Genomic DNA, 23,929 nt, shown 5'->3' with positions numbered 1-23,929 from the left:
CCTACCCTATCCATACACTTCTACGTAGGAAGAAAAGAAAAGGTTAAGTGTAACTGTCCAGGAGAGTTACAAAATCTATGATATACCTGGAGGGACGCAGTTTATCTGTCTATATCCCCACAGTTTATGACCAGGAAACCATTTGACTAATGCCCTTCTGAAGACCAGCCCGAACACTGCAGGGCACAGGTGGTGGTATTGTAACATGGTGTTTTTGGAAAAGCGGCTTATGACTTGACTCAAGAGTTGATCGATATTGACCTGATATTCAGAACAAGGTCGTCGCCGTCCGCTAACTTTTTGACATAAAGACAAACAAAGACGGAAGAAGAACCGGTAAACTAGAGAAACAACGACTCAAGACACGTTTGAAGAAACAAGCACATAAGGAAGGAAAATGAAGCCCTGCCACGAAAAATTTTCTATATCTAACTAAAACCAAGTCAAAGGGGACTCGTTTATCACATAACTGACAAGACAAGACGTGCGACATGACTGCAGATGAAGCGGAAGCTGGTGGATGCATAGAGAATGTTAAAGGTGCTGGGCATCAGCTGGCTCCTTTTAAACAAAATTTTTCTTTTTTTTTTTAAAAAAAAAAGGAGGGGGGGGGGGGGTTCTTTTCAATGATATTTTACTCCTCAGGTTGTGCTTTCATATCTCCTACCTTCACTCCCTTGCCCTTTGCTTTACCTCCCTCTTTAACCCCTCAACATGAGAGCAATGGAGGCTGAATTGATGGTTGGGGAGAGATAGGAGTTCTGCGCGGAAGGGAAAATCAATATATCAAGGAGACGCTCAGTCAACAATAGGTTCAAGGGTGTTACCACTAAAAATAAAACCGTTAGTAAGTATATCTCAAATAGCAGAGCAGAGAAGCAATAGAAAGAACAAAACCAGGTGGGAAAGAGGGTAAACCTACGCAACAATATTCGCCCACCCAATCAAACGCCAATGCTTATCAATCCGTCGACTCAGCGCAATCTTCTCCCCAATCTCCGTGCACGCAGGGCTCGTCAAGCTCAATTTGGCCGCATCAGCCTTGACACCCATTACTTTTGCACCCGTCGCTGTCGATCCAATGTTCACCATCAGCACCTCATTCTTTGCCAGCTTGGATACCTTCGCCTGCTTGCCATCGGCTGTTTTGACACCCAGCAATCTTCGCAGGAGGAAGTAGTTCACTTCAATCTCCGTGTAGATGGCCGGCAGGCGGCCTCGATGGCCTAGGACGAAACCAAGCAGACGATCGGCACGGCAGAGTGTTGGGTCGACGCGCGTGCCTACGCCGATCAGACCGCCTGGTACAGCGAATTTGAGGTCATTTTGTTCAGCTAGGAGTGAGACGACACGGCTGAAGATGGGTCGGCATTGGATCTTGCCCTGATCATCCTTGGTGACGATACCGGGGCGGATTTCGATCTCGTCGCCTAGCTTCAGCACGCCGGTGAGGATACTACCACCAGCTACACCACCGCGTAGCTCTTCGATTTCCGCGCCGGGCTTGTTGACGTCGAAGGAGCGGATGATGATCATGTGCGGGGCAGCTTGGAAGTCGCGGAGGGGCACTGGGATGTGCGACACTAGATATTCGTTAACGGCGTCGATGTTGTATTTCAGCTGAGCGGAGATGGGGATGATGGGGGATCCGTCTGCGACGGTGCCACGGATAAATTTCAATATTGACTGGTAGTGTTGAAGGGCGCCGTCTTCACGCATCAGATCGACTTTGTTCTGGAGGATAATGATATGGTTGAGTTTCATGATCTCTATGGCTGCCAGATGCTCTGAGGTTTGGGGCTGGGGGCAGGATTCATTGCCTGCAATTAAGAGAAGCGCAGCGTCCATGACAGCTGCTCCTGAAAGCATGGTGCTCATGAGAATGTCGTGACCAGGGCAGTCGACGAAGCTGTATATTTTTATATTTTTTTTCACTGTGTAAGTTTGGTATCGTTCGAGGAATGAATTATTGATTTTTCGCCTCCCTTCCTTCGGTCGGGAATGGGCAGTTGAGAGTAAAACTTACGACACGTGTCTGAGGAGACGATATCTCCCAGTACATCCCTCTCTTTCACAAGGGGGGTCCACTTCCTTCTCACTCTTGTAACTTCGGTAGCAACCAGGCCGGGGACACTCCTCACTGTCACATTTGTAAATCTTGGCATTGGCATAACCCAGCTTGATGGTAATATTTCTCTCCTGCTCGTTCTTGAATCTGACAGTCTGCACTCCAGAGATAGCCTTTACCACCGTCGATTTGCCGTGTGCGACATGTCCAATGGTCCCAATATTGATAGTAGCTTGTCGTGCGATGATTTCAGGTGTCAATGCCGTGAGGATAGACAGGTCTAGAGTTTGTGGATCTGGCTGTTCTGGAAGCTCTGGTTTCTTCTCTTGTGGCATTGGGGGAACCGAAGTCCGCTGTTTTAAAGAGGATTTGAGGGAGTTGGTTTCTTGTTCTTGTTCGAGGGGTTCTTGGTCGTCAACATCATCGACTGCGTTGTTGGTGTTGCCAAGGATGGGGGAACCTGGTTGGGACTCTTCGTCGGAATTATCGCTATGCGTAGCCATGATGGCGGTTGATGGAAAACTCGAGCTTTAGATACGGTGTGCTTCTGGAAATCTGTATGCTGGCAAATCACAAAGTGGGATTGCTTTAAGAGATATTTTGGGGGCGAGCCTGTCTCTGGGATTCTGGCAGCAGGTACTGACAGACGTAGCTGAGGGTATATATGTTTCCCTTCTGCTGCGAGTGACAAACAGGATACACAGAGTATCAAAGAAGTTCCTCAATGGTATTGCGAGGGCAGCATGGGGGTCGATTGCTGGTGGTATGCGCAGTACTGAGTGTCTGGTTGTTAGGTGGCCGTTGAAGTCTTCAGGCTCGATCTTTCGCCCGCCGTTGATTTTTTTCGTCCTGAATGAGATCAGAGAGGTCACGTGTGGTGACTCATCAACCCTGAGTCGACACATCCCAACCGATGTATATTAGAGAAGGCTCCTTATAGGGATATTATTTTGTTATTTGGATTAATGTTGATATGGATATGATGTACATTAGTTTTTGTGTTGGGCAATATTGCGAGAACTTGCTCATACGAGCGAATATCAGAGAAGATCAGGTTTTTTTTTTTTCTTGGTTTGTCACGGATGGATATATATATAGATTTAAAACAGATATATTTATTAAGTTAAGAAAAGTTCAGGTAAGCAGAGGATAACTGGATTAATTTTCATTCTCCGATTCACTGTTGTCATCATCATCATCGTCATCATCATCTGCTTCCTCCTCCTGCTCACTCTCAGATAAATCACTATCATCTATCTCGCCGTTTTCAGGCGCCAGCATAATGAAAGCTTTCATGCATGTGATCCTGTTGCCAGATTCATACATGCCCAGAAGCTTCCCAACCTGAGCCACGGCGCTGGTAGCTGATGGCGAGGCCCCGTTCTGGCCCTTGGAACTTGATTTTAAGTTCCTCTCTGTTTTAGCCGATTCTGCTCCAGAGCTGTGGAATTCGCCCTCAGTCAGCATCCATATCTTCACAGCGCCATCACTGCCGCTAGTAACTACTAGGAAGGCGCTGTTCCATCCCTGAGCTGTGACGGGCAGCGATTCGAAATCCTTGATACGGCCTGATCGTCCATGATCTCTTCCTCCTAGTTGTGCTATTAGTTGAGCTGCTGGGATGGCGGGCTTTGAATTATCTGTAGACTTTGTTTGGGTTGGGTCACTGGCTTTAGTAGAGTAAAACAAAATTCGCCCATCCTCGGTTGACAAGGCGAGCAATTGCCGTTTACTTGCACCGGACATGCCAACATCGATGTACTTCATCTGATGAAGCTTCGTTCGTGGTGAAGGTAGTATGACACGGGTAGGTACCGAGTCCTTTTAACGAAAAAGTCAGTAAGCTTCCCAAGATACAAACAGTCAGCCCAAAAGGAGGATACAAAATAGGTATCAATAATGACATGACTCACGATTCCAAATACCACAGCACCTCGTTCAAATGCAACAGTGAACTCCTCCCCTTCAAAGTTCCAGGATATCCTTCGTCCTTCACCTGTGCTATGCTTCCCCTCCAAGACTGACTCGAGAATATGTCTATCAAAATTCAATACTCCAGCTCTCTTTCCAGTGACCAAATTCCACAGCCTCATGCACTTCTCCCCCCTCCCCACCGTAAGCATGAGCTTCATACTAGGATGCACTGCGAAATCATTTACTCCAGCCGGAGCACCCCCTGGCGGCGCAGTATCACCACTGGGCCTGTCTTGAACCTTTGGGCGCGGCGCTTTTATCGTCGAAACCACAGACCAATCCCGCGTCCTAGTGACAGCTATCGTATTATCCTCCGCAGCTGATAGCAATTTTGATCCCGTGGGGAAATACAGCGCCGTGATGGCGGAGGAGTGATGCATCAGGGAGCCCAGTTCGCGGTTCTTAGGGTTTTCGAGAATCTTGTTTCCTGCCAGCGTTGGGATTGAAGAGGACTTGTCGTCTGTTAGTGGTGGGGAGGCGGATAGAGTGTACAGGTTGACGCGCTCGTCGGTACCGCCGCTTGCCAGCACGACCTTAAGCGAGCCTGGGGAAGCTTGGTCTGGCAGGGGACCTAGGGCGAGACATCTGATTGCAGAGGAGTGGGCTTGGAATAAAAAGTTATCGACGAATTGAACGGTTTGCGAAGCGGACTCATCATCGGTTGACGGCTTGGAGATGGTCGCAGTGATCCCATGCAAAACTCGTTCGTAGGATCCGGTGATGATTTGGACAGTGACTGTGCTTGGAGGCTGTTGATCTGGAGAAGGAATTTGTTTCTCTTTCTGGGCATTGGTTTCTGCTTTGATAGCTTTCCTGGCAGCGTCTTGTTTCTGCCCGGCAGCATCTTCTCTTTTGCGCTTCGCCATGGTCTGGTGGGCAGCAGTCGATGGAAATAATAGATGTACTAGCAGTTACGTACAACATATTAGAAATAATCTCCTAAAATAAATACACCTCTAACATACGTATATGCTGTATATACATATAACAATATGGACATACCTCTTCTTCCCCGTCTACCGTCGTATTCTAGTTTTGATATCTAGAGCGCTGCTACAAAAAATATCAAATATCAAATAAAAAATATTAAAATAAAAAATAAATCTGTATCGACGGCAGCCGCTAAAACTAAGCTCCGTCGCTGTGCCAGGTTTGGGTTCTTACTGCCACACCCCACCGCCCTCTACTTCCAAGCCTGCCTTTTTGCGGGTGACTTGCTCTAAGTTCGTAACTTAGTTACTAGCGAGTTAACAGTTAACCAACTATTAATATATGTGAAAACTAACTAGTTAGTTACATGATAGTTGGTTAGTTAACGTTAAGGTTGGCTGCTGACTACTCGTCGCTCTCGAACCACCTAACTCAACTGTTCCACTGCTGGGCCTTGCCAGGTTGCTGCTGACTACGCCCTCCCCTCTGGACTGGATTTTCGGAGTCACCCTCTCTGACTAGCAGCCCTCACCAGACACCAGTGTCCCCTCTGCGCTCACTCTTCCATCACAACAACATCACTTTCATCCGTTCAGAGCGATTTTTCCGGCTTATATGCCCCTGTTACCCCCATAGCTGCCGCTTTCTGCGCGTGAATCGGATGTTGGCTGCCCGAGATAGGCTCGATGCTCCGTGAAGAGCTGCTACAATCCAAGCACGATGAGATCGCGTATGTATTAATTATTTCTAGCCGATTCAAAACTCCCTCTGCCTTACTCCTGGCTCAAATATTCGCTAACTGTAATTTTTAGACGTTGTTTGTTGTCGCGGAAGCGCAAATTGAGCGAGCTCTACTTTGCGACCGTGGGGTTTCCTGATGCGACCGATGGTTCACTCCAACACCTCCAGTACAGGCAGAACGAACAAGAATTCCTCGACGCCAACGATATAACAAAGTATGACCTTTGTTGCTTTCTGCTCCTGGCCCTTTTGCCATCAAAACGATATATGTTTTGGTTCACTAATTTCAATTTCCCTGCACTACTAGAGGACGTTCCTTCGATGAAGGCACTCTCCCACGCCGACTGGATGTCGCACCCCTCCAAATCTCCCCAACGAACGAAACGCTCAGTCATGGATCTCTAAGTGCAGATGCAGGTTACTATACGGATGCCCACAAGCATCAGCCCGTCCCATCGCCAACTGGGATCGCAGCATCGTCGCCAGGGTTGCCTTCAACAACAGGTCGCCATGACGCCCTGGACTCCGAAGATAGCTCGGGACCGCTGGATCGAACTTGCGATGGAAAGACAGAATCCACGACGATTCAAGCCGGCTCTGATGGATTGGCTCTATCCCAAACAATACCCAGCGCTTCTCACGAGGTCACACGTCAGAAGGAGGTCTCTTCACCCGCTTCTACTTTCCAAATTGTCCCCGCGACTGCAACACCCTTAATCGACGTTGATATGGATGAATCCCCCGAAAGCAAGGATATTTCTCATCCTGGCAAGATTCCCGTTATGCAAAGCACCTCGACCCCGAGTCCTGGGAAAACCGTGGCTAAGATCCAAGAGAATGCTACGGGTGCGTCGCTGTCCATTCTGGAAGCCCCTGAATCTCAAATTGGGAATCATACTGTCCATACACATTGTTTGGCCACCGATATGTCCCCGATAAGTACTGACCATCCTTTATCTCCAGCTTCTTCCCGTGGTCAATTATCTAGTTCCACGTCTGTGTCAGATAGATCTCCGGTTACCAGTCCCGCAAAGGATCAGCATCCCAGACTAAAAAATGAAGCCCCGACCCCCCCTCAAAGTCAAGAAAGTGCCACTGTTCCCATGGGCATAATAACCATCCCAGTTACTCAGAGAGCTCCAGCCACACCTGATGAGCAGTTGAAATTTGAAGCTGCACAATCCAACCTGCAACAAGCTGTATCAACGGAACAACCACCGAAAAATGCACCCTCCGGAGACTCCACCTTTTCATCTTTTCAACTTACCCCAGAGAACTCCTTCTCCTCATCCAAGAAACCATCAGATGGGCAGAATGGATCCGACCTTTCTAAGCAACAGCCACAATCCTCAACCCCTCCAGAGAGTCATCCCCTCATCAATGGCACGCTGCGGCTTGATACAACCAAGCCTGTATCAGAGACAATGTCCAAGGCCGGCGAACCCCGCTCAGCGCCAACGGAAGTTGGCCAGCAAGAGCGTGGAAATGGTTCACCGCTTCTGACTACAAGCCGCAAGGCCTCGGCTCCAATCGTATCTACGACGTCACATTTCCAGCCAGAACGTATGACAACCAGAGTCTCTTCAGGGGCAATCCGCCACAGGTCCGTCTCTGAAATTCTTGGGGAAACTCCTAAGTCGACTGTAGATAGGTCCTCAGATAAGGTTGTGTCGGAGCCATCATCTGCGGGATCCGAGGCTTTACAAGCCCGAAACCGTTTCAAGGACAGAAAGGAAATTCAAAAGGAGCGAAGCAAGCTCTCGACTGTTGTTTTCCCCAAGCAACAGTCTGGCGATAAGCACGAGGCTGCCTACTTGGTTCGCTCTCCTTCAGGATACACAACATCCATAAACGAAGAAAAGGACTACCTCTTTACTCTTTTCCAGGCCAAAGCACACTATCCACCTCGAAGCATGCACCTTAACTCCCTGCTCTCCACCGCTCACAAGACCCTTACAACCGCCAACCACTTCGTTGAATATCAGGAGCAAATGGACTGTCGCTCATTAAAAAGAATATACCAACTTCAGCACGCCAACCGCTGGCCACTTCGCCAATTGCAACGGTCTGCAGAACCTGAGCGCTCAGGTACACACTGGGATGTTCTGCTGGATCATATGAAGTGGATGCGTACTGATTTCAGAGAAGAGAGGAAATGGAAAATTGCTGCCGCTAAGAGATGTGCGGATTGGTGCGCGGAATACGCTACCTGTGGAAAGGAACGTAGGGCTGAACTGCGTGTACCGGCCCGAGTTCCTCTAGCCATTGATAAAAGTGCCGGAGTTGGTGACGATAAGGCGATCCAATCGTCTCAGGGTGACGGAGGCGATGACAGTCTATCCCATTCTCAACCTACGCCTGATTTAATCTCATCTATGGAAGATGATTCTGTCAGCGAAGGTTTCAACGATGACGTGCACCCTGACATGTCCGAAGGCGTTGTTCCCGCGGCTATATTCTCGCTTGGCTCGGACGAATTTACATTCGGGATGGAAAGGACTCCTGCATTTGAAAAGATTCTAGATGAGCTTCCGCTCTATACTCCTATGAGTATCTCACCAGAAACCAATTTACCGTTCTTTAAATGCCCTCCAGACTCGTCATGGCGAAAGGAGTTACTTCCCGTTTCCAAATACGCCACGGGGAAACTTGAATTTACCAGCAAGAAACCTCCTCGCAAACGAAGCCGTTATGATTATGCCAGTAATGTTGATGATATTGACGTTGAGCCCGTTGACGTCCTGCCCGAACAATCTAATGTTGCCCTTTTCCAACCTCAAAATAGACATATACGTGACCGTATCCATCCGGGGCAGGTATTCAGACCTCCCACAGAGTCACCCATGCCATCGCTAGGATTTTATGAGTCACGGCAGCCTTCTCAATGGACCTACGCTGAAGAAGATGAACTTAAGAGGATTGTAAAGGAATATTCGTTTAACTGGTCGCTTATTTCGTCCTGCTTGAGTTCTCCGTCGTTATATACGTCTGGTGCGGATAGACGGACTCCTTGGGAATGCTTTGAAAAGTGGGTTCAGTTGGAAAGCCTACCGACCGAGATGTTGAAAACTCCGTATTTTAGAGCATATACGTCGAGAGTGGAATCTGCACAGCGGACTGTTCTTGCTGCCCAGCAGCAACAGCAACAACAGCAAGCACAGGCGCAGTCGCAGCAACAGGGTAATAATAATCCACCTCCAACACCAACAGCAATTCTTCGGAGACGGCCCACTACGCCGATGAGAGTGGAACGGAAGCGGTCCTCCAGACACCTGGCACTCCTTGATGGCATGAGGAAGCTATCTAAGAAACGCGAGACGTTGCTTCAAAAGCAGCAACATGGTATGAATATTTTCACCCGATGTGGTTGGAATATTTTTTAGATGTTCAACAAACTAACTTTTCTCTAGCGTCTCACCTGGCAGCTTCACGCAAGATTACAGAATCAAATCAGCCGCGACCTCCAATCTCAACACCAGCAGAGTTCAGTCGCTTGAAGCATGAACGGGAGCTAAAGATCCAAGAGAGTCAGGAGCAATATAAGCAGGCAATGCTGGCACAACGAGTAAGTTAAAGCGTGCATTTTGCAGATATTCATAGACTACTTTTTTTTTCTTACTCATGATGTCATTTTCTAGTTGGCGATGGCACAGCGTGTTGTACAGCAGCAGCAGGCGGCGCAACAGCAAGCACAGCTTCAGCAACACCGACAAATGCCAAATCAGCAAGCTATACCCAACGGAGTGCCCCCCCGTACCACTGCTAGTGCGCCTCCGAACGGTGTTCTGCAAGCAATGGCTCCACCTGCTGGCGCTGGTATTCCCAATGGCGTGCCTGTTGGTGTAGCGATAGCTCAATCCCGCGCCCATCCTGGTATGCAGATGCCAAATGGAACTGCAGTCAATGGCATGCCGAATACTGGGATACTGAAAATGATACCCCAACCTGGTATTCCGCAGCAAATGAATGGACGTCCAGGTATTCCTACTCAAGCTTCTCCCGATAATGCACGCATCATCCGAGAAGCCAATCGTGTTCAAGAAGAACAGCAGCGAATGGTTCAATCACGGCAGCAACAGCTTCAAAACCAGCAACAGTCATTCATTCCCCCTCAAGGAAACCATTCCTCCCCAAATATGAACATGGCCACCATGAACACAAACCCGAACAACGCTACAATGCTAGCGTTCCAAGCAGCAGCAAGCGGCGTTGGCAGTCCTTCCTTCCATACCCCTTCTCTCGCCCAGGGCGTCTCCACCGCCTCCCCCCGCCTCAACCATGCCAACCCGCTCGTTAATGCTGGTGGAATCCCTACCCTATCCAGCATCCAAAACTCCATCCAGCGGAGCAACCCCAACATGACACCTGAGCAGGTCAACAAGCTCGCCACCGAGCGACTCCACCACATTCAACAACAGCGCATGTCACAGGTGGCCATGAACGCTGCAGCAGGCAACATGGGCTCCATGCAAACCAGTTACCAAATGCACCATGATGCAAATATGCATCAACTGCCCCACACAGGCATGCCGAATGGCGCGGGCTCTGCATTGCAAACTGCACAGACACAAGGGTACTCACCGCTTATGCGAGTGGCACAACCGGGCCAGCCGAATCGGATGGGTGTAAATGTTAACGGATCACCGGCGATGAATGCTGCCTTGGCTGCGCAACAGGGTCGAAGTGCGACGGCACAGGCTCACCGGAGCGTAAGTGGTCAAGGTGGGCCGGGACAAGTTCCTGGTCCTGGTCCTGGTCCTGGTTCCGGTCCCGGTTCTGGGAAAAGCCCACGGCCTCCACAGGTGCAGATGGCGTCTAGTTAAAATCCTCCGATGTCTCTCTCGAGCCATATATAATTTCATCAATAAATGAATGGCTTGACTTTTTGAGAATCCTGTCTTTCTTCACCTCGTGCTAGTCCTTCCCCACCGCCACACCAATAACAACCCACACCAACCATACCCTCCTTTCCTGTATATATATTTAACGAGGGTTTTGAGTTGATCACCTCATTAGTTTCCCCGGTTTTCATCCTTTACGGTTCCTTGTTGATTCTTTTATTCCTTTTTATAATTTATGTGTGAATCACCAGGCGAGCGGGATTTGGGTTGTTTGTTTCTTTTCTTCCCCATTGTGTTTTATACGGTCAGGCTAGCTAGGTATGCTACGTCGGTTTGCGTTTTCTTTTGAGGTTATCACTTTTTCTCTTCCTACTTTATTTAATTTTTTTTTCCCCTGCGGGTTTTACTGTTTCTCCTCTTTTTCGTGTTGCTCCTACAACACTTTTGTATTTGTATTGATAGAGACGGGTCGTCTTTTAAAGATTGACTACCATAACGGCGGATTTCTTGTGATTTGGCTTTCATTCTCATGTTAATGCGCGTTTAATGGATGGGGATGGAGGCGGTTGAGGTGAGTGGAGAGGGAGGCGAAGGTGGAGATGGAGTGAAAGAAACATGAATAACCAATGAGATGTCATGCAATGAGTGAATCGAATTGAATTTCGCATGAAGACAACTTCTTTGTAGTGCTGTGTTTTGCGCTTCGATCCATGATGCGTGGATTTACGTATTTGTTCAGTCAAGTGACTAGAATGATAAGATAACGTAGAGGATGTAATGTAGCCTTGCTAGCTATCAGTTTTAATCGAAACTGGAATATTTATATAATATAAATTCCTGCGAATCTGAAACAAACGTGAGTGTAATCGAGTGCTCTCGAGAGGGAAGGGAATGAATGGATCGTCAGACAACCCTATCACAAACCATGTGCTGGCGTTTAGCGCGTCTAATTTGCCGCCCTCCGCCGCCATCATTCTCTGACACAAACCTTCTCAACACCGCCTACAGAAGCTACAATAAAAGCCCATGTAGAGCAGTAATATTCTTTTGCCTTTGCTTTTCCTTTCCTTTTCCATTTACTTTTTAACTAGGCTGCATTTTTCATTCCACGCAGCAGTCATGCCGAGCCCAAACCAAAAACCGTTTTCCATCTCACTATTCCCCGCCTCGCAAAGGAAGAAAACACCCATATCATTACCCACCACCAAAGCCGCATCTGAAACTCTAAACCGCCATCCTCGCACCCTCCATGACCATGACTCCGGCAATGAAGATAACGATGAACAACCCATCGCGGAAGAAGTGACGGCCTTCGACCGCGACGCGGGCGGTGCGATAAGTGCACACGCGCGTGTGGAGAAGGAGAAACAACCCTTCGTTATTAAAGTTGAAAGTAAAAATAACTGGCAGGAAAGGCCGTGGCAACGGAAAAGAAAGGCATATAATTTGTTACCTAGAGAAGTCAGGGCGCAGCGGGAGGCGGAAGCAAATGCCGCCGCTGGTGCGGGTGGGGAAGGGAGCGTGGAGGTTGAGGGACCAAGCATGAAATATGGACTGAGTCTTGTGGAGAAGCCCAAATCCGACGAGCGAGATGGTGGTGATGTGTCGATAGTGGATACGGGTGGTGTGGATATACAAATGGAGGAGAAGGAGGCTGAAGCACCGAAGAAGCAACTGACGCAGGATGAGATTGCCTTGCAGGCACTTATTCGTGAAAGCAGGGGGGATGGAGAGGAGGCACCAAGGCGATCCGATCTTGTTATACCAGGGAAGAGGAAGGAGAGGGATGACGATGAATATGGAGATTATGGTGTGGAAGGGGAGCAATTCGATGAGACAAAATCATTCCGTGCTGATGTTGCTTCAAGACCTGATCCGGCTAGTCTGGCGGACTATAGTGCCGTTCCTGTCGAGGAATTTGGAGCCGCGTTGCTACGCGGTATGGGATGGAAGGATGGGGAGCCCATTGGTAAAGGCAAATACGGAAGTTCAAATGCGAAGCCTAATGGCCCCGGGTTAAAACCCCGCATACCGGCGAGAAGGCCTGGGTATTTGGGAATTGGGGCCAAGGAACTTCCTGGCAAGGACAAGGGTGGTGCTAGTAGCTCTGAAGTCGAGTTGGGTGCATGGGGAAAATCGTCCATGAGGAAAGGTAAGAAGCCAGGTGAGGGTCTCTATACACCTGTTCTTATGCGGAATAAGAAGACTGGGGAGATGATTACGCAGCAGGAGTTTGAAAAGTTGGCGAAGGAAAGGAGTGAAGGGAAAAAGGGAGAGGAGGGATGGAGGGAAAGAAGGGATAGGAATTTAATGCAAAATGGGAGAGGTCGGGATCGCCGTGTTGAGCGGGATTCTGAAGACGAGAGTGATGATGGAATTGACGGTTTCGAGTCGCGTCGTCGGAATGGAAGTGGAATATCTGGTAGTCGGGATCGGGATCGGGGCGGGGATAGGGATAGAAATAGGGACAGAGATAGGAGGAAACGCTTCGACGATCGAGAAGGGGTTACAAGTGATAGCGGGAGAGATGACTGGCGCCACAAAGAAAGTGAAAGCGATCGTCGCAACCGGGATCGGGAGCGAGAGAGAGGCAAAGATCGAGAAAGAGAACCCAAACACAGGAGCAGTGGGAAAGTATATGATGATGACTACAAATCCCGCCATTCGTCGTCTTCAAGACATGGTCGTGATTCTGGAGACCCGCGTCGGGATAGGGACAAGGACAGGGATATGTCTTCAGTGAAAGACCGAAGGGATCGTTATGATGATGATAGTAGGCGGCGACCAAAACGTGAGGAGGCGTATTAAAATGCATCAATGGTTCTTTCGGTTCTGTTTCGAGGAGGGAGAATAAATGGCACATATATACCCAGTTCAAGGATTTGTTTTGGTTTTCATGATGTATTAGATATTGGATGTACAATAGTTGGGCATTCCTAATCCAAAGAATGTCAAGTTACTCACGAATTTGTTGCGTTAGCGAGGTGATATAAAGTCTTGTAAAATCTCGAGTACTTGTTCCCTTCTTTAACTCCTTGCATGAAAAAATATGATACACCTTTAGCCCCTTTATCTCAGTAATGTCCAATACACTTTTTTCAAACCCAGCATTACAATATATATTACATCAAAAGCAATTAACAGTGGACATTCAAGTTCCAATCATTCTCACATCTTGCTCCTGTCCCAACCCCGTCTCACCCGCAGCACCACTAATGCCTCCATCCATTTCCCCAAGGATCCACTCCGCCAAATAGCTCTCGTCTACAAGCTCCTCAATCCTCTTATAATGTCGTTCTGTATATGCCACCAGAGTATCCAGAATATCCTTCATGGACTGCGCCTTATACTTATTCCGACCGCCCGCTGCAGCACCTGATGGTGGCGCACGGCGATGGCTAGCTAGGTCGACAAAGGTCGAGAGTGGGTATGACTTGGACAATGCGTAGATGATACGCTGTGCAACGGGAGCAGTTTTGGCATTAGTATTCCAGTCACGAACGCGGAGAAGAAGTGAGTAGAGATTATCCTTGTCGAGAGACTGAAGAACGGTGTCAATGTCCGGATTTCCGGTCAGGCTCTGCTGCTGCTGTTCGCCATCTGCTGTTTGGGATGCGTCCATAGCTGCGGTGAAGAGTGATAGGAGCCGGGCTGGATGGTTGAGTTGTAAGGCAAGGGTGATGGCTTCACGGTAGGCGCCAGCATGTATGTAGTTCTGCAGCTGTTGGTCTTGCTCAATCCGTTCGGAATTGGCGTTTACTGCTGCAGACAGCGTGGCGGATGTGGTGTCTTTCCAGAATGTGACGACTGAGTCGGCTCCACCTGATATTAGAGCAAAATCGGGGGGGTCAGCGTTGTAATTGGTGTCTGAGGAGAAAACAAGAGGTGTTGCCAACGCCCAGACACGGTCCTCGTGGTTGTCAAGGGTGGTTTCCAATTCACCAGTGTACGGGGACCATATCTTAACTAATCCGTCGGCAGCAGCTGAGGCGACAAGAGGATGGACCTGGACAGCGCCGCGGGAAGATATATCTTCATTGTCGCTATCGATTCGTGGTGGTGGTAGCCAAAGCAGTTTTAGAACGCTGTTCGTATGTCCTTCGAAAGTGAGGAGACAGCTGTAATCTGAAAGACTCCAAAGCTTGATGGTCTTGTCCGCTGAACCAGTAGCAACGACACCCCGACTTGTACTGGCACCTGAATCCGAGGTTATGACTGGGGTGTCTTTAGGAGCGAATCGGATAGACCAAACGCCTCGTTTGTGGCCGCGAAGGATTCCTAGAACGGAGCCGTCTTCCACTGACCAAATTTTTGCGGTACGATCTTGGGAGGCTGAAGCGAATAGGCTGGAGGCATAGTTGATGTCAAGAGCGTTGATATCCTTGTCGTGGGCTTTCCGGGTATAAATTGCCTTTGGTACACTGATGTTCTGGCCTTTGGACGCTAATAGTTTAGAAGTGTCCCATCGTTTGATGGTACGGTCTTGCGATCCAGTGAAAAGGAAAGGTGGTGGATGGTTTAGCGGATCTTTATACGCTGGAGAGCTTGACGGGGGAGGAGATCGGGGAAAGGCAATAGCACCTAGGGACTCTGCATGACCAGAAAGGCTTGCAAAACAGGTGAAAGATGATGACTCAGGGTCAATCTGCCATAACCGTGCCGTATTATCTTTGGCACCAGTTGCTAACCAGCACCCAGACCAGTCAACATCAAGGCAAATAATAATATCCTCATGCCCTTCCAAATGGGCGACTTCTGAACCAAAATAATTCTGTTCGCCCCCAAGCTGTGAACATGCAGCATCTTGCTGCTGCGTAGATATAATTCTTATGTATTCTGTGTTGGTTGCCAACGCAACCAAGGATCGATCACGGCCGATACAGGCTAAATCGATAACCTCATCGTCGTTTCCAGATATACGACGCACTATAGGTAGTGGGTTGATCTTCATCCCTGGCTTTAACGACAAAAGGGGTTCCGTCAGATGTAGTCTCAGAGTCTGATCAGTATGGACCGTCATGACCCATGGCAAATTTGCAGAATATAGGCATATAATAATGCTTTCTTGTTCCGGGCCGGGATCTTGGTCCTTTGTGACTTCGCTTCCCCTATTTGGATCCCATATTCTCAGTCGGCCATTTTCTCCGCCAGAGTAACAGAGCGATTCGTCTGACAGAAAACCTGCAGCTTCAACACATTCAAGGGCTGGGATAATTCTTCGTGTCTTCCAGGTCCTGGCATCCCATAGAATCAACGTCTTATCTCGGCTGGCGGACAAAAGCGCATTTTCTGAAGTTGAGAATGATAGGCTACGCACAACGGAAACATGTGAATCAAGCGAAGCGATACTTTTCCTTTTATGAAGATCCCACACTCTGATTTTGCCTTCCTCACTAGCCGAAGCGAGGCGGAACCCTACGGTGTTCATTTCGGCGTCGATATTTGATGAGCGCTTAAGCCTTTGGCTCTTCTTATTATCGGAACCCTCATCAGCGGTATTGGATGTTGCTGCTTCAAAAAAGCATAGGGCGGATATCACTCCTCCGTGGCCATGAAAAGTATGTGTCACAAATCCCCGTCGCACATCCCATATTTTTATTGACCCATCGGAGCTGCCCGTGGCTAACAACGTTCCGGTCGCATCGATAGCGGAAGTTACCACGGGCGCCGTGTGAGGTTTGAGGGTTCTGAGGAGGTCCGGTTGTATCGATAATGAGGGCTCGTCGGACTGTGCCAAGGAGAAAATCCGCATTGACAACGATCGCGAGCATATTACTAAATGTGATGCTGACGGAGTTACTAGACATAGAGTTAGGAATAAATTCAGATTGGGGGTTAAACGAGGAAATCATACTTGACAAGCTTGTAACTACCTCTCCATCCTGGAGCAGTGGTTTTCGCTGGTCAGCTTTACCAACAGCAAGTGATATTGCATTCCACTAACTTACCCCCTCAATCGTCGCCAGTTGCCCTCCAGTTTTGAAATCGGTAATTAGGACATCTTCCCCAACGCAAGTCACCAAAAGCCGGCCGCTGGCGTCGATTGCAACACTACCGCCCGTATAAATCGGGCGGATTGTGTTTGCCACTTCGAAGGTAGTTTTGATATTAATTTTTGACATCGTCAAGGGTAGATTATAAAAATTATACCGACATTGCTAAATACATAAGAAGGACAATTTCCAATGCAAATATCTGGTGTGAGAAGTGTATATTTCGAATACATGAAAAAGGGAACTCCTTAATTTTTTAGGGTTTGGTCACTTTGAAGAAAAAAGTTTATCGCAAAGAACTAAGCGGTGGTCAGTGCGTTTAGCCGCCACAGCCGCCCTTGCTAATGACGCCTGCGGAGCCTCACAACCGTCGCAACTGACTTGATGATATCCATATATACTGTTTATGATATTGAGGGGTATTTACGACATACAACGCCGACATTAAGGTACAGGTTGGTTTTGGCATACGAAGTTATGGGCATCACCTCTTTAGTATTACACTTTTCCTTTTATGTCCTGCTCATGAACTCTTGTGCTTGCCTGGCAGTCGTAAATCATGGGGAGGCAACCCTATATGAACTTGCTTGCACTGGTATGTAACTGTCAAGTCTCTTATTGCTTATGGAGTCTCCTCCCAAGATTCTGATGTTTTGCATTATTCTTCCGTTTATCTATGAGTTCCTCCTGCTTAGCCCATCCCCTTTAAGCACTCCATGTCTGGGTGCTATCCGTAATATAACTCAATACCAAGTGCACCAGTTTCATGTATATGTTTTTGGTTTGGAGGTTTCACAGCTTCACAAAACACCCATATAGACTACCTCTTTGTATATATATTGCTTTTTTCTGTTGTTTTACTAATCTGTGCAATAGGGGCGGTCACCGTACGAGGCGCCAGAAAATCCCCCTCATGGTTATGTTGCTCCGGTACGTCGTGCTGAAGATAGCGTCAATGCCGACGGCTACGTTCAGGAGTATGATGCCCGGGGTCATCCAATTAATCCCTCTTCCAAGGCTCTGGCCAGGCAGCTCCGGAGGGCTAAAAATGACATTCTCTCCACGATGGGAATTGTCGTCAGTGGCGAGGACGGCAACCTAGGAATTTCAAAAGAGCGACAGCACATGAGTCTGTTATCTACAGAAAATGATTATGGGCTTGCTATGGCAACATTAGATCAAGTTTTTATGTTTTGTTCATCTTGGTGGACGACATCGCTTGCTGCCCGTATCCAAGTAATATTACCTACATCTCGTATGTTTATCCCTGCCAATTTATATAAACTGACGCTATTTCTCCAGACTTTCAAAAAGTACACCCATGTGCCCTTTATGCAAATTATACACCTTGAGAGGAATGAGCTCGGACTCTTCAGCTTCTACTGTGGTGGCCTTCCTACCTGGACTGCATCCTTCGTCATCTCAGTTTGTCGGAATCACTTTCTAGAACCCGCATTAGAGTACCTTCATGGCAAGGTTTTAGCATCATTTGACAATGACACTTATAAATCTTCTGCTCGAGTAATATTTATGGGACTCCATTCCAGGTGACCCCTTCCCCTCCACATCAGTGTAGCATACGATTTACTAAAATATTAAGCAGCTTCAATTTCGCACTTCTAATCCTTCTGGGACAAGCGCATCTGTTTTCTCTTCTACAAACACTTCACATACTACCCGCCTGGGCAGCACCCTCGCTTCGCTCTCTACTTCCATTTAGCCACACCTCACTGATCCAGCTTCCATCGCTTCCCTCAACATTTTCTGCCTATGCTATTGGAAACTTCGGCATAAACCTACTCACTTCGCCTTTTACGGGGGTGTATATGTATGTCTATCTCCGACCGCTAGTTGAATCTAGAATTTACCGTATCCTCCGACGGAGACTTCCTAAACCTGACCGCCCGGATAACCTATCGCTTCGTGTTGCGGCGGAAAATGACCTAATTGAGTGGACGGTACCATCACTTGGCGGACGATCCGATGAGGAATACCACCGTAGCGATCTTACAATAAGTGAAGAGTTGAAATACGAACTACGAGTTTTTAGATATTGGGTTCTAGGCCTTCTTGGCTTTCATGTTGAAGAGCGATCAGCTGAACTACTTAGAAGATCTTCAACATCACGATCAATCCAACATCATCTTGAGCAGATAAACCGCGATTTGGATGCAAGCACAGCCCCTATGGTGGAACATTTATATCATCCAGAGGACGAATTGTTAATGAGTTCAATGCATGCAAGGGTGGAGCAACAATTAAGTGGTCACGTTGAAGGTGGCCGACCAAGAACCCCAACTCCAGATGCTTCGACGCAACAACAGTTTGACACGAACCAGATATTGAGCAGTGATGAGCAACGCATGTCTCAATCTCCCCTTCAACTTGCTGCAGATTACTTCGATGGTGATTCACAGTCCCAAGGGAGAACTGCAATGGAAGAAACATTCAGGATAGATACCTCACTATCTCCACAGCTCCACGGCCCACATCCTGACGAATTCCATCATCATCATCACCGTCATTCCTGCTCTAATACCCTATTTTCCCACCCGTCAACTCCAGAATCATCTCCCCTCCCCTCACCTCGCGTGCGTGCATCACTGGTCCATCAAAATTCCGACGTAATCACGATGCAACTAGAATTACTGCGGAGCAATCATGGCTCCCCTGCCCAAACCCGAACAAACCAAGAGAACACAAGTACGACGATTGTCCCGCTTTCAACCGGTATAGCGCAGGAAACTGAACTCACCGCGAGCGAAATTGACCGCACAGCAAACGAGCTCCTTGACTCCATCCTCTCAAACCGTGGCCCAGGCGTCCTCCACCCGGACCAACCTCCCGATCATAACATCCTTCCACAAACAGATGATTTAGAAGAAGTAGCCCAATTCAACTCTATCTCCAACTCCCGACTTTTTGAGAATTTTGAGGAAGCGCAATATGCCGCATCCCTTCCTCCAGCCGCAACTACAGCGGCCACAGAACATCCACCCAGTCACGAGCCATCTGAGGTCCCCGCATCCTCCCAACCTACCCACCAGGCCGAACCCGCTACCGCCACCATAGGTGATGTCAACAGAAGCCTCTCACACCCAATCTCAACCCAACCTCCCCACCGCTCCCGCTCCGAACGTTTCCTCCTCCCCGACCATCGCGTAACAATACTCTCGTCATTACCAGTCGACTCACTCTCTTCCCATCTAGCTTTTCTCTTAGGCTCCCTTATCTTCTACCCTCTCGAATCCATGTACCTGCGTAACCTCGCAACGCAATATCTAGCATCTCCTCATCTGCTTGCTGTACTGCCTATTGGCTCCCCTGCTCCTAGTACAGCCACGATTCTCGGTCTCAGGACTGATGTGAGGAGTGTGACTGCCTTGTGTGGTGGCGGGTCGAGGGCGGATATGCTTGCGTATTTGGGGAAGATGGGGCTTGCGATGGGAATGCAAGCGTTGGTTAGTGCTGTGGCTTGGGGGATGGGGACGGCGTTGACAGTGCTGGTGGGGACGAGGAAGTTTGGGTGGGGAGATTTGTAATGTTTCGGTGCTTTGCCGACGTGTGTGCATGTATGTTATCAATTTGGAGGAGGCATTTTTGTGATATGTTTTCATGGTGTGTATTTATATTTATATTTCTGACTCATACGTCATCTTATGTGGATATGAAGATTGGGGGAATTCGCCCAACGCTGCGCGTCCGTGATTCTGTCCTAAATTGATATCTAGCTTATATATTTAATGATGATATACCAAAATTGACTACAGTATTATTCTAGATATATAATTAAATTTACTGGTTGAAGAAATGGGAAATTTAATTTTCATGGTAACAAAGTCTAGCAACTAATCCCTTCATACCAAAGTTTCTAGAGGTGTGAAAAAAAAGGAAAGAAACTAAACTCAATAGCATCTAGATATCTGCCAGAAATACATAGTGTTACACACCATGCCAACCAACTATTCAAGTAACAGCCCCTAACCCTAACCTTTGCCCTTACCCTTCCCCTCCCCACCAACTTTCCTCCTCTCCCACACCATCAAATACCCCTCACGCGTAAAAAGCGTCTCACTCTCCGCCCTCTGCACCCACAAGTCCTGAATCTCAAGCCACTCCGGCCCTTTCTGCTGCTGCACCTGCCCGTTTTCAACACTCATAGCCTTGTCATGCAACTGAACGAGCCAGGAGACCTTATCATTCCCCGCACCCGCGCCAGGTGTCGTCGAAGAAGTAGATGCGCCTCCAACGCCAGTTCCCTTGGTTGTAATGCCGGAGGTGGTGGAAGAGCCCTCGCTGCTATCGCCAACTCCTGGAGCGGTGACTGTGGCGTCGAGAATGACGTTTGCGACTAGATCGTACCAGATGGGTTCACCGGGGGCGCAGATGGAGGTGTTTGGCTCGACGTAGGGTGACATGTCTAGGGAGCGTGGGGAAGGAAAGGTGACGATTGTGGGGTTGCGTTCGGAGACGAATTTGTTTTTGCTGAAGCGCTTTATGTGGAAGAGGAGGTAGGGGGGTAAAGGGTGGAGGAGGCGATGACGCACACGATGTGAGAGTTTCTCGGATGCGATGAGGCCGTTGTATTTGTTCAGAAGGGTTGTGAGGGGCACCTGGGGGATTACGGATTCTGCGTTGGTGGACTGGAATAGTGGAGTGGGAGGGAGGTCGAGGGTTAGGATTAGGAAGGGGGTTGTTTGGGAGGTTGTGCTGCTGGATTCGGAGAAGACCAGGCGGGCGTTGGCGGCGTCCGAGCGCGCGGTTATGGCCTGGCTTTCGATGCGGAGGTGGCCTTGGAATGCGGTGTGGATTACGCTGGTTGGGGTTGGGGATGGGCGTTTGGAGCCTCCCAGGCTGAGGTGGAGGTTGTTTAGGAACCAGGAGAGGAATTCGACAGGGTCGGATTGCTGGGTAAGTGTGAATCGCTTAGAGGAGCGGAGGGCAACTTCCTGGAGTAACTCGTGAGGTGAAACGTGAGATTTGAATGCGCGTGGATTCCACAGCTTGCGCACTAAGATACCGAAGCGGAGTGGGAGTTGGGGAGTTCCTGGGGTAGGGAATCGGTGGAGAAGGAAGAAGTTCCTGATGGGGCGGACGTGGGCGAGAACTTGGACAATGACATTGAGGTAGTCATTGGATTTGATATTGTTCATCCCAACGAATCCTGTATGCAACACTGTTAGTATGGACTATTTCGATAAGGAGAGGATCTCGGATTTACCGGGTCTGTATCGCTTGCCGGCCAAATCCACAGCATCAATAACCACCTTGTCAAGTTTCGTAACCTCTTCCTTTTTATACTGCGGATCAACCACATATTTGATGTCGTCTAAGCTGCTGCTCTTCACTTCATACCCTTCAGGCAAGACATACACCTTCTTCGTCTCCATATTCACGAAAACGTGATGTCCAACATCGAGCGCATGGAAGTACGCATGCGACTTGGGACCCCGGCCCTGATAATACCTCCCGCAAACTAAGCATGCATAAACATTAATATTGGACAGCGAGACGGAGCACTGCTTTTCAAAATCGAAATCTAGCACTGATCGCTGTATTGTATCCAGGTAAAGGTCACTATAACCCTCCGTCGGTGCAGTTTGGCGAGCAGGAGCGGAAACTGCTGATTCCTCTTCGTCCTCATCGGAAATAGGAATTTGATGTGCAGAACCTTCCTCAATCTCTTCCTCTTCCTGGTCCGCTGCTGCTAAGATGTCTTTCCCATTGCGTTCGTCGTCTTCCCATCGTCGCTCGTGGAGCGGGCTACGATGGTTGGTCTGCTCCGATAGTTGTTTGCCTTCCTGTACGCCTTCGACTCGCGAGCGCTTTGAGGCTGGGGAGTTGACGGACGGCGCGTCCTCAAGCAACTCTTCAGCTGGTCTTTTCGTCATTGTGTAAATATGCGGTGAGCAGCGATATTGAGATGTCCTTCGAAAGGAGGATGTTGAGGTCTGCTTCTTGCATTGGAAGTTTGCTGGTTGCTGCTCTTGATGCAAACAGAGCAAACATAGCAAACATATCTGGATAAAAGCATTAGAGCAACTACAGCACTTACGTGAGCTATGGGATATCTGCATCTGTGCAGCGGAGTACACTTGATGATATGATGGATCTAAGATAAAATATAAAGACATCGCTTACGCGGCAACAAGGGTTCATTTTCAAATCGGAGGTCATTAAAAATTGCTATGGTACATCGCTGCCCCGGAACAAAGCTAACCAAAGTCTATGCGGGCGCGACTTGTTTACTGTTATCAAAATCTACTTCTTCGATGCCCTCCTTTCTCACTACTTTTACCAATACCTGTAAAACATAACCATCATGACATCAGCAAAATGCAGTCGACGGAAGAGGGGGAACATGGACATACGCCTTTGAAGTCGATTGGTAATCTCCGCTTGAGCTCGTCAGTGCACATCTGGAGAAGCTTCAAACCTTGCTCAAAAGTGATATCTGGGTGGTGGTGTTTATCGAGGATCGATAGGCAGTAGTATCTGGTGTATCGTCAGACAGTAATTCTACACGCAATTTATTGCTGCGGTTCCACAACACCCCCCAACTGCAAAAGCGGGACGGGAATGTGAATGCGAGTTGTTCAACATACTGGGCATAGCCGTGTGCAGCATATGGCACCGGGGCAAGCGCCGCTAGGTAATCCAGCCAGTACAGACTGGGTTTCTCCGTGATGGGATCTACACCACCCAGCAGGAGGTTGACGGTGTAAGGTCGTCTAGATCGTAGGCTGCGGGAAAGCTCTCCTCGTACGAAGTTGGCGACGGCCGACGGGCTGAGTTCAGTTTCGTTTCTCATGGAATATAGTTGGACGTTTGCTTGAATGTATTCGGCAAATTGAACTAATTTGGAATAGAAATAGCAGGTTGGTCGTTGGATTCAAAAATGGATTGGTTCTCATACACGGTGAGGTGCTCGGAGGTAAGATAAACACACCTGTATCACCAGCTTCTCCGGAAAATGCCATGAGGGTATGCTTGTTCAGCTCCCGCGTCTTGTCATCTGCGGCCTTGAGAACAGTGGGGCCTCTCATGGCAGCTTTGGACGCCGCAATGAGAGTGAAGTCCTTGCCAGTGATACCAAGTAAGACCTCCCTAGCCGCAGGTTAGCATTGCATACAATACGGCTTCGACTTGGCCCATATTCGTTGGGGCAAGACCTACATGACATGCAACAGGTAACGCTCTGGGTATTTTTTTTTTTTTATTTAAAAAAATGCCTAGGGTCCTCAAACACCAGCACTGGTTGTTACTCTGTCTCCTGCTCTATGGATTGGGGTACATGGGGGTATCTGGGTAGTATCTGGGTATCTGGCACCGGAGCATAGAAGAACGCCGTGGATGTTTTCTGTCGTTAAGGTATTACGCAG

At 48.5% G+C, this 23,929-nt stretch overlaps 8 protein-coding genes across 8 annotated transcripts; 3 read left to right on the top strand and 5 right to left on the bottom strand.

The window, feature by feature from the left end:
- Positions 1-798: 798 nt before the first annotated feature.
- PADG_04083 (eukaryotic translation initiation factor 2 subunit gamma) lies at positions 799-2,571 on the bottom strand (the record flags this gene model as incomplete). The annotated part of the gene is made up of 3 exons (XM_010761409.1): positions 799-829; positions 923-1,909; positions 2,027-2,571. The coding sequence occupies 3 exons, from the start codon at positions 2,569-2,571 to the stop codon at positions 799-801; spliced, it is 1,563 nt and encodes a 520-aa protein (XP_010759711.1).
- Positions 2,572-3,226: 655 nt separating this feature from the next.
- PADG_04082 (uncharacterized protein) lies at positions 3,227-4,908 on the bottom strand (the record flags this gene model as incomplete). Its single annotated transcript, XM_010761408.1, has 2 exons — positions 3,227-3,889; positions 3,982-4,908. The coding sequence occupies 2 exons, from the start codon at positions 4,906-4,908 to the stop codon at positions 3,227-3,229; spliced, it is 1,590 nt and encodes a 529-aa protein (XP_010759710.1).
- A 750-nt stretch (positions 4,909-5,658) lies between these two features.
- PADG_04081 (uncharacterized protein) lies at positions 5,659-10,536 on the top strand (the record flags this gene model as incomplete). The annotated part of the gene is made up of 5 exons (XM_010761011.1): positions 5,659-5,702; positions 5,785-5,928; positions 6,021-9,055; positions 9,124-9,278; positions 9,352-10,536. The coding sequence occupies 5 exons, from the start codon at positions 5,659-5,661 to the stop codon at positions 10,534-10,536; spliced, it is 4,563 nt and encodes a 1,520-aa protein (XP_010759313.1).
- A 1,137-nt stretch (positions 10,537-11,673) lies between these two features.
- Positions 11,674-13,362, top strand: PADG_04080 (uncharacterized protein; the record flags this gene model as incomplete). Its single annotated transcript, XM_010761407.1, has 1 exon — positions 11,674-13,362. The coding sequence occupies one exon, from the start codon at positions 11,674-11,676 to the stop codon at positions 13,360-13,362; it is 1,689 nt and encodes a 562-aa protein (XP_010759709.1).
- Positions 13,363-13,705: 343 nt separating this feature from the next.
- On the bottom strand, positions 13,706-16,676 carry PADG_04079 (uncharacterized protein; the record flags this gene model as incomplete). The annotated part of the gene is made up of 3 exons (XM_010761406.1): positions 13,706-16,353; positions 16,409-16,436; positions 16,503-16,676. 3 exons carry the CDS (start codon positions 16,674-16,676, stop codon positions 13,706-13,708), a joined length of 2,850 nt encoding a protein of 949 aa, XP_010759708.1.
- Positions 16,677-17,171: 495 nt separating this feature from the next.
- Positions 17,172-20,089, top strand: PADG_04078 (uncharacterized protein; the record flags this gene model as incomplete). The annotated part of the gene is made up of 4 exons (XM_010761010.1): positions 17,172-17,315; positions 17,424-17,783; positions 17,850-18,094; positions 18,151-20,089. The coding sequence occupies 4 exons, from the start codon at positions 17,172-17,174 to the stop codon at positions 20,087-20,089; spliced, it is 2,688 nt and encodes an 895-aa protein (XP_010759312.1).
- A 444-nt stretch (positions 20,090-20,533) lies between these two features.
- On the bottom strand, positions 20,534-22,438 carry PADG_04077 (mRNA splicing protein SAD1; the record flags this gene model as incomplete). The annotated part of the gene is made up of 2 exons (XM_010761405.1): positions 20,534-21,711; positions 21,769-22,438. The coding sequence occupies 2 exons, from the start codon at positions 22,436-22,438 to the stop codon at positions 20,534-20,536; spliced, it is 1,848 nt and encodes a 615-aa protein (XP_010759707.1).
- Positions 22,439-22,773: 335 nt separating this feature from the next.
- On the bottom strand, positions 22,774-23,702 carry PADG_04076 (proteasome core particle subunit beta 4; the record flags this gene model as incomplete). The annotated part of the gene is made up of 5 exons (XM_010761009.1): positions 22,774-22,851; positions 22,919-23,042; positions 23,153-23,402; positions 23,497-23,654; positions 23,680-23,702. 5 exons carry the CDS (start codon positions 23,700-23,702, stop codon positions 22,774-22,776), a joined length of 633 nt encoding a protein of 210 aa, XP_010759311.1.
- Positions 23,703-23,929: the final 227 nt, after the last annotated feature.

The sequence above is a fragment of the Paracoccidioides brasiliensis genome, assembly GCF_000150735.1.
Source record: "Paracoccidioides brasiliensis Pb18 unplaced genomic scaffold supercont2.4, whole genome shotgun sequence".
Classification (NCBI taxonomy): Eukaryota; Fungi; Ascomycota; class Eurotiomycetes; order Onygenales; family Ajellomycetaceae; genus Paracoccidioides; species Paracoccidioides brasiliensis.
The sequence above is the reverse complement of the archived record's forward strand: the minus strand, read 5'-3'. Positions and strand labels throughout refer to the sequence as shown.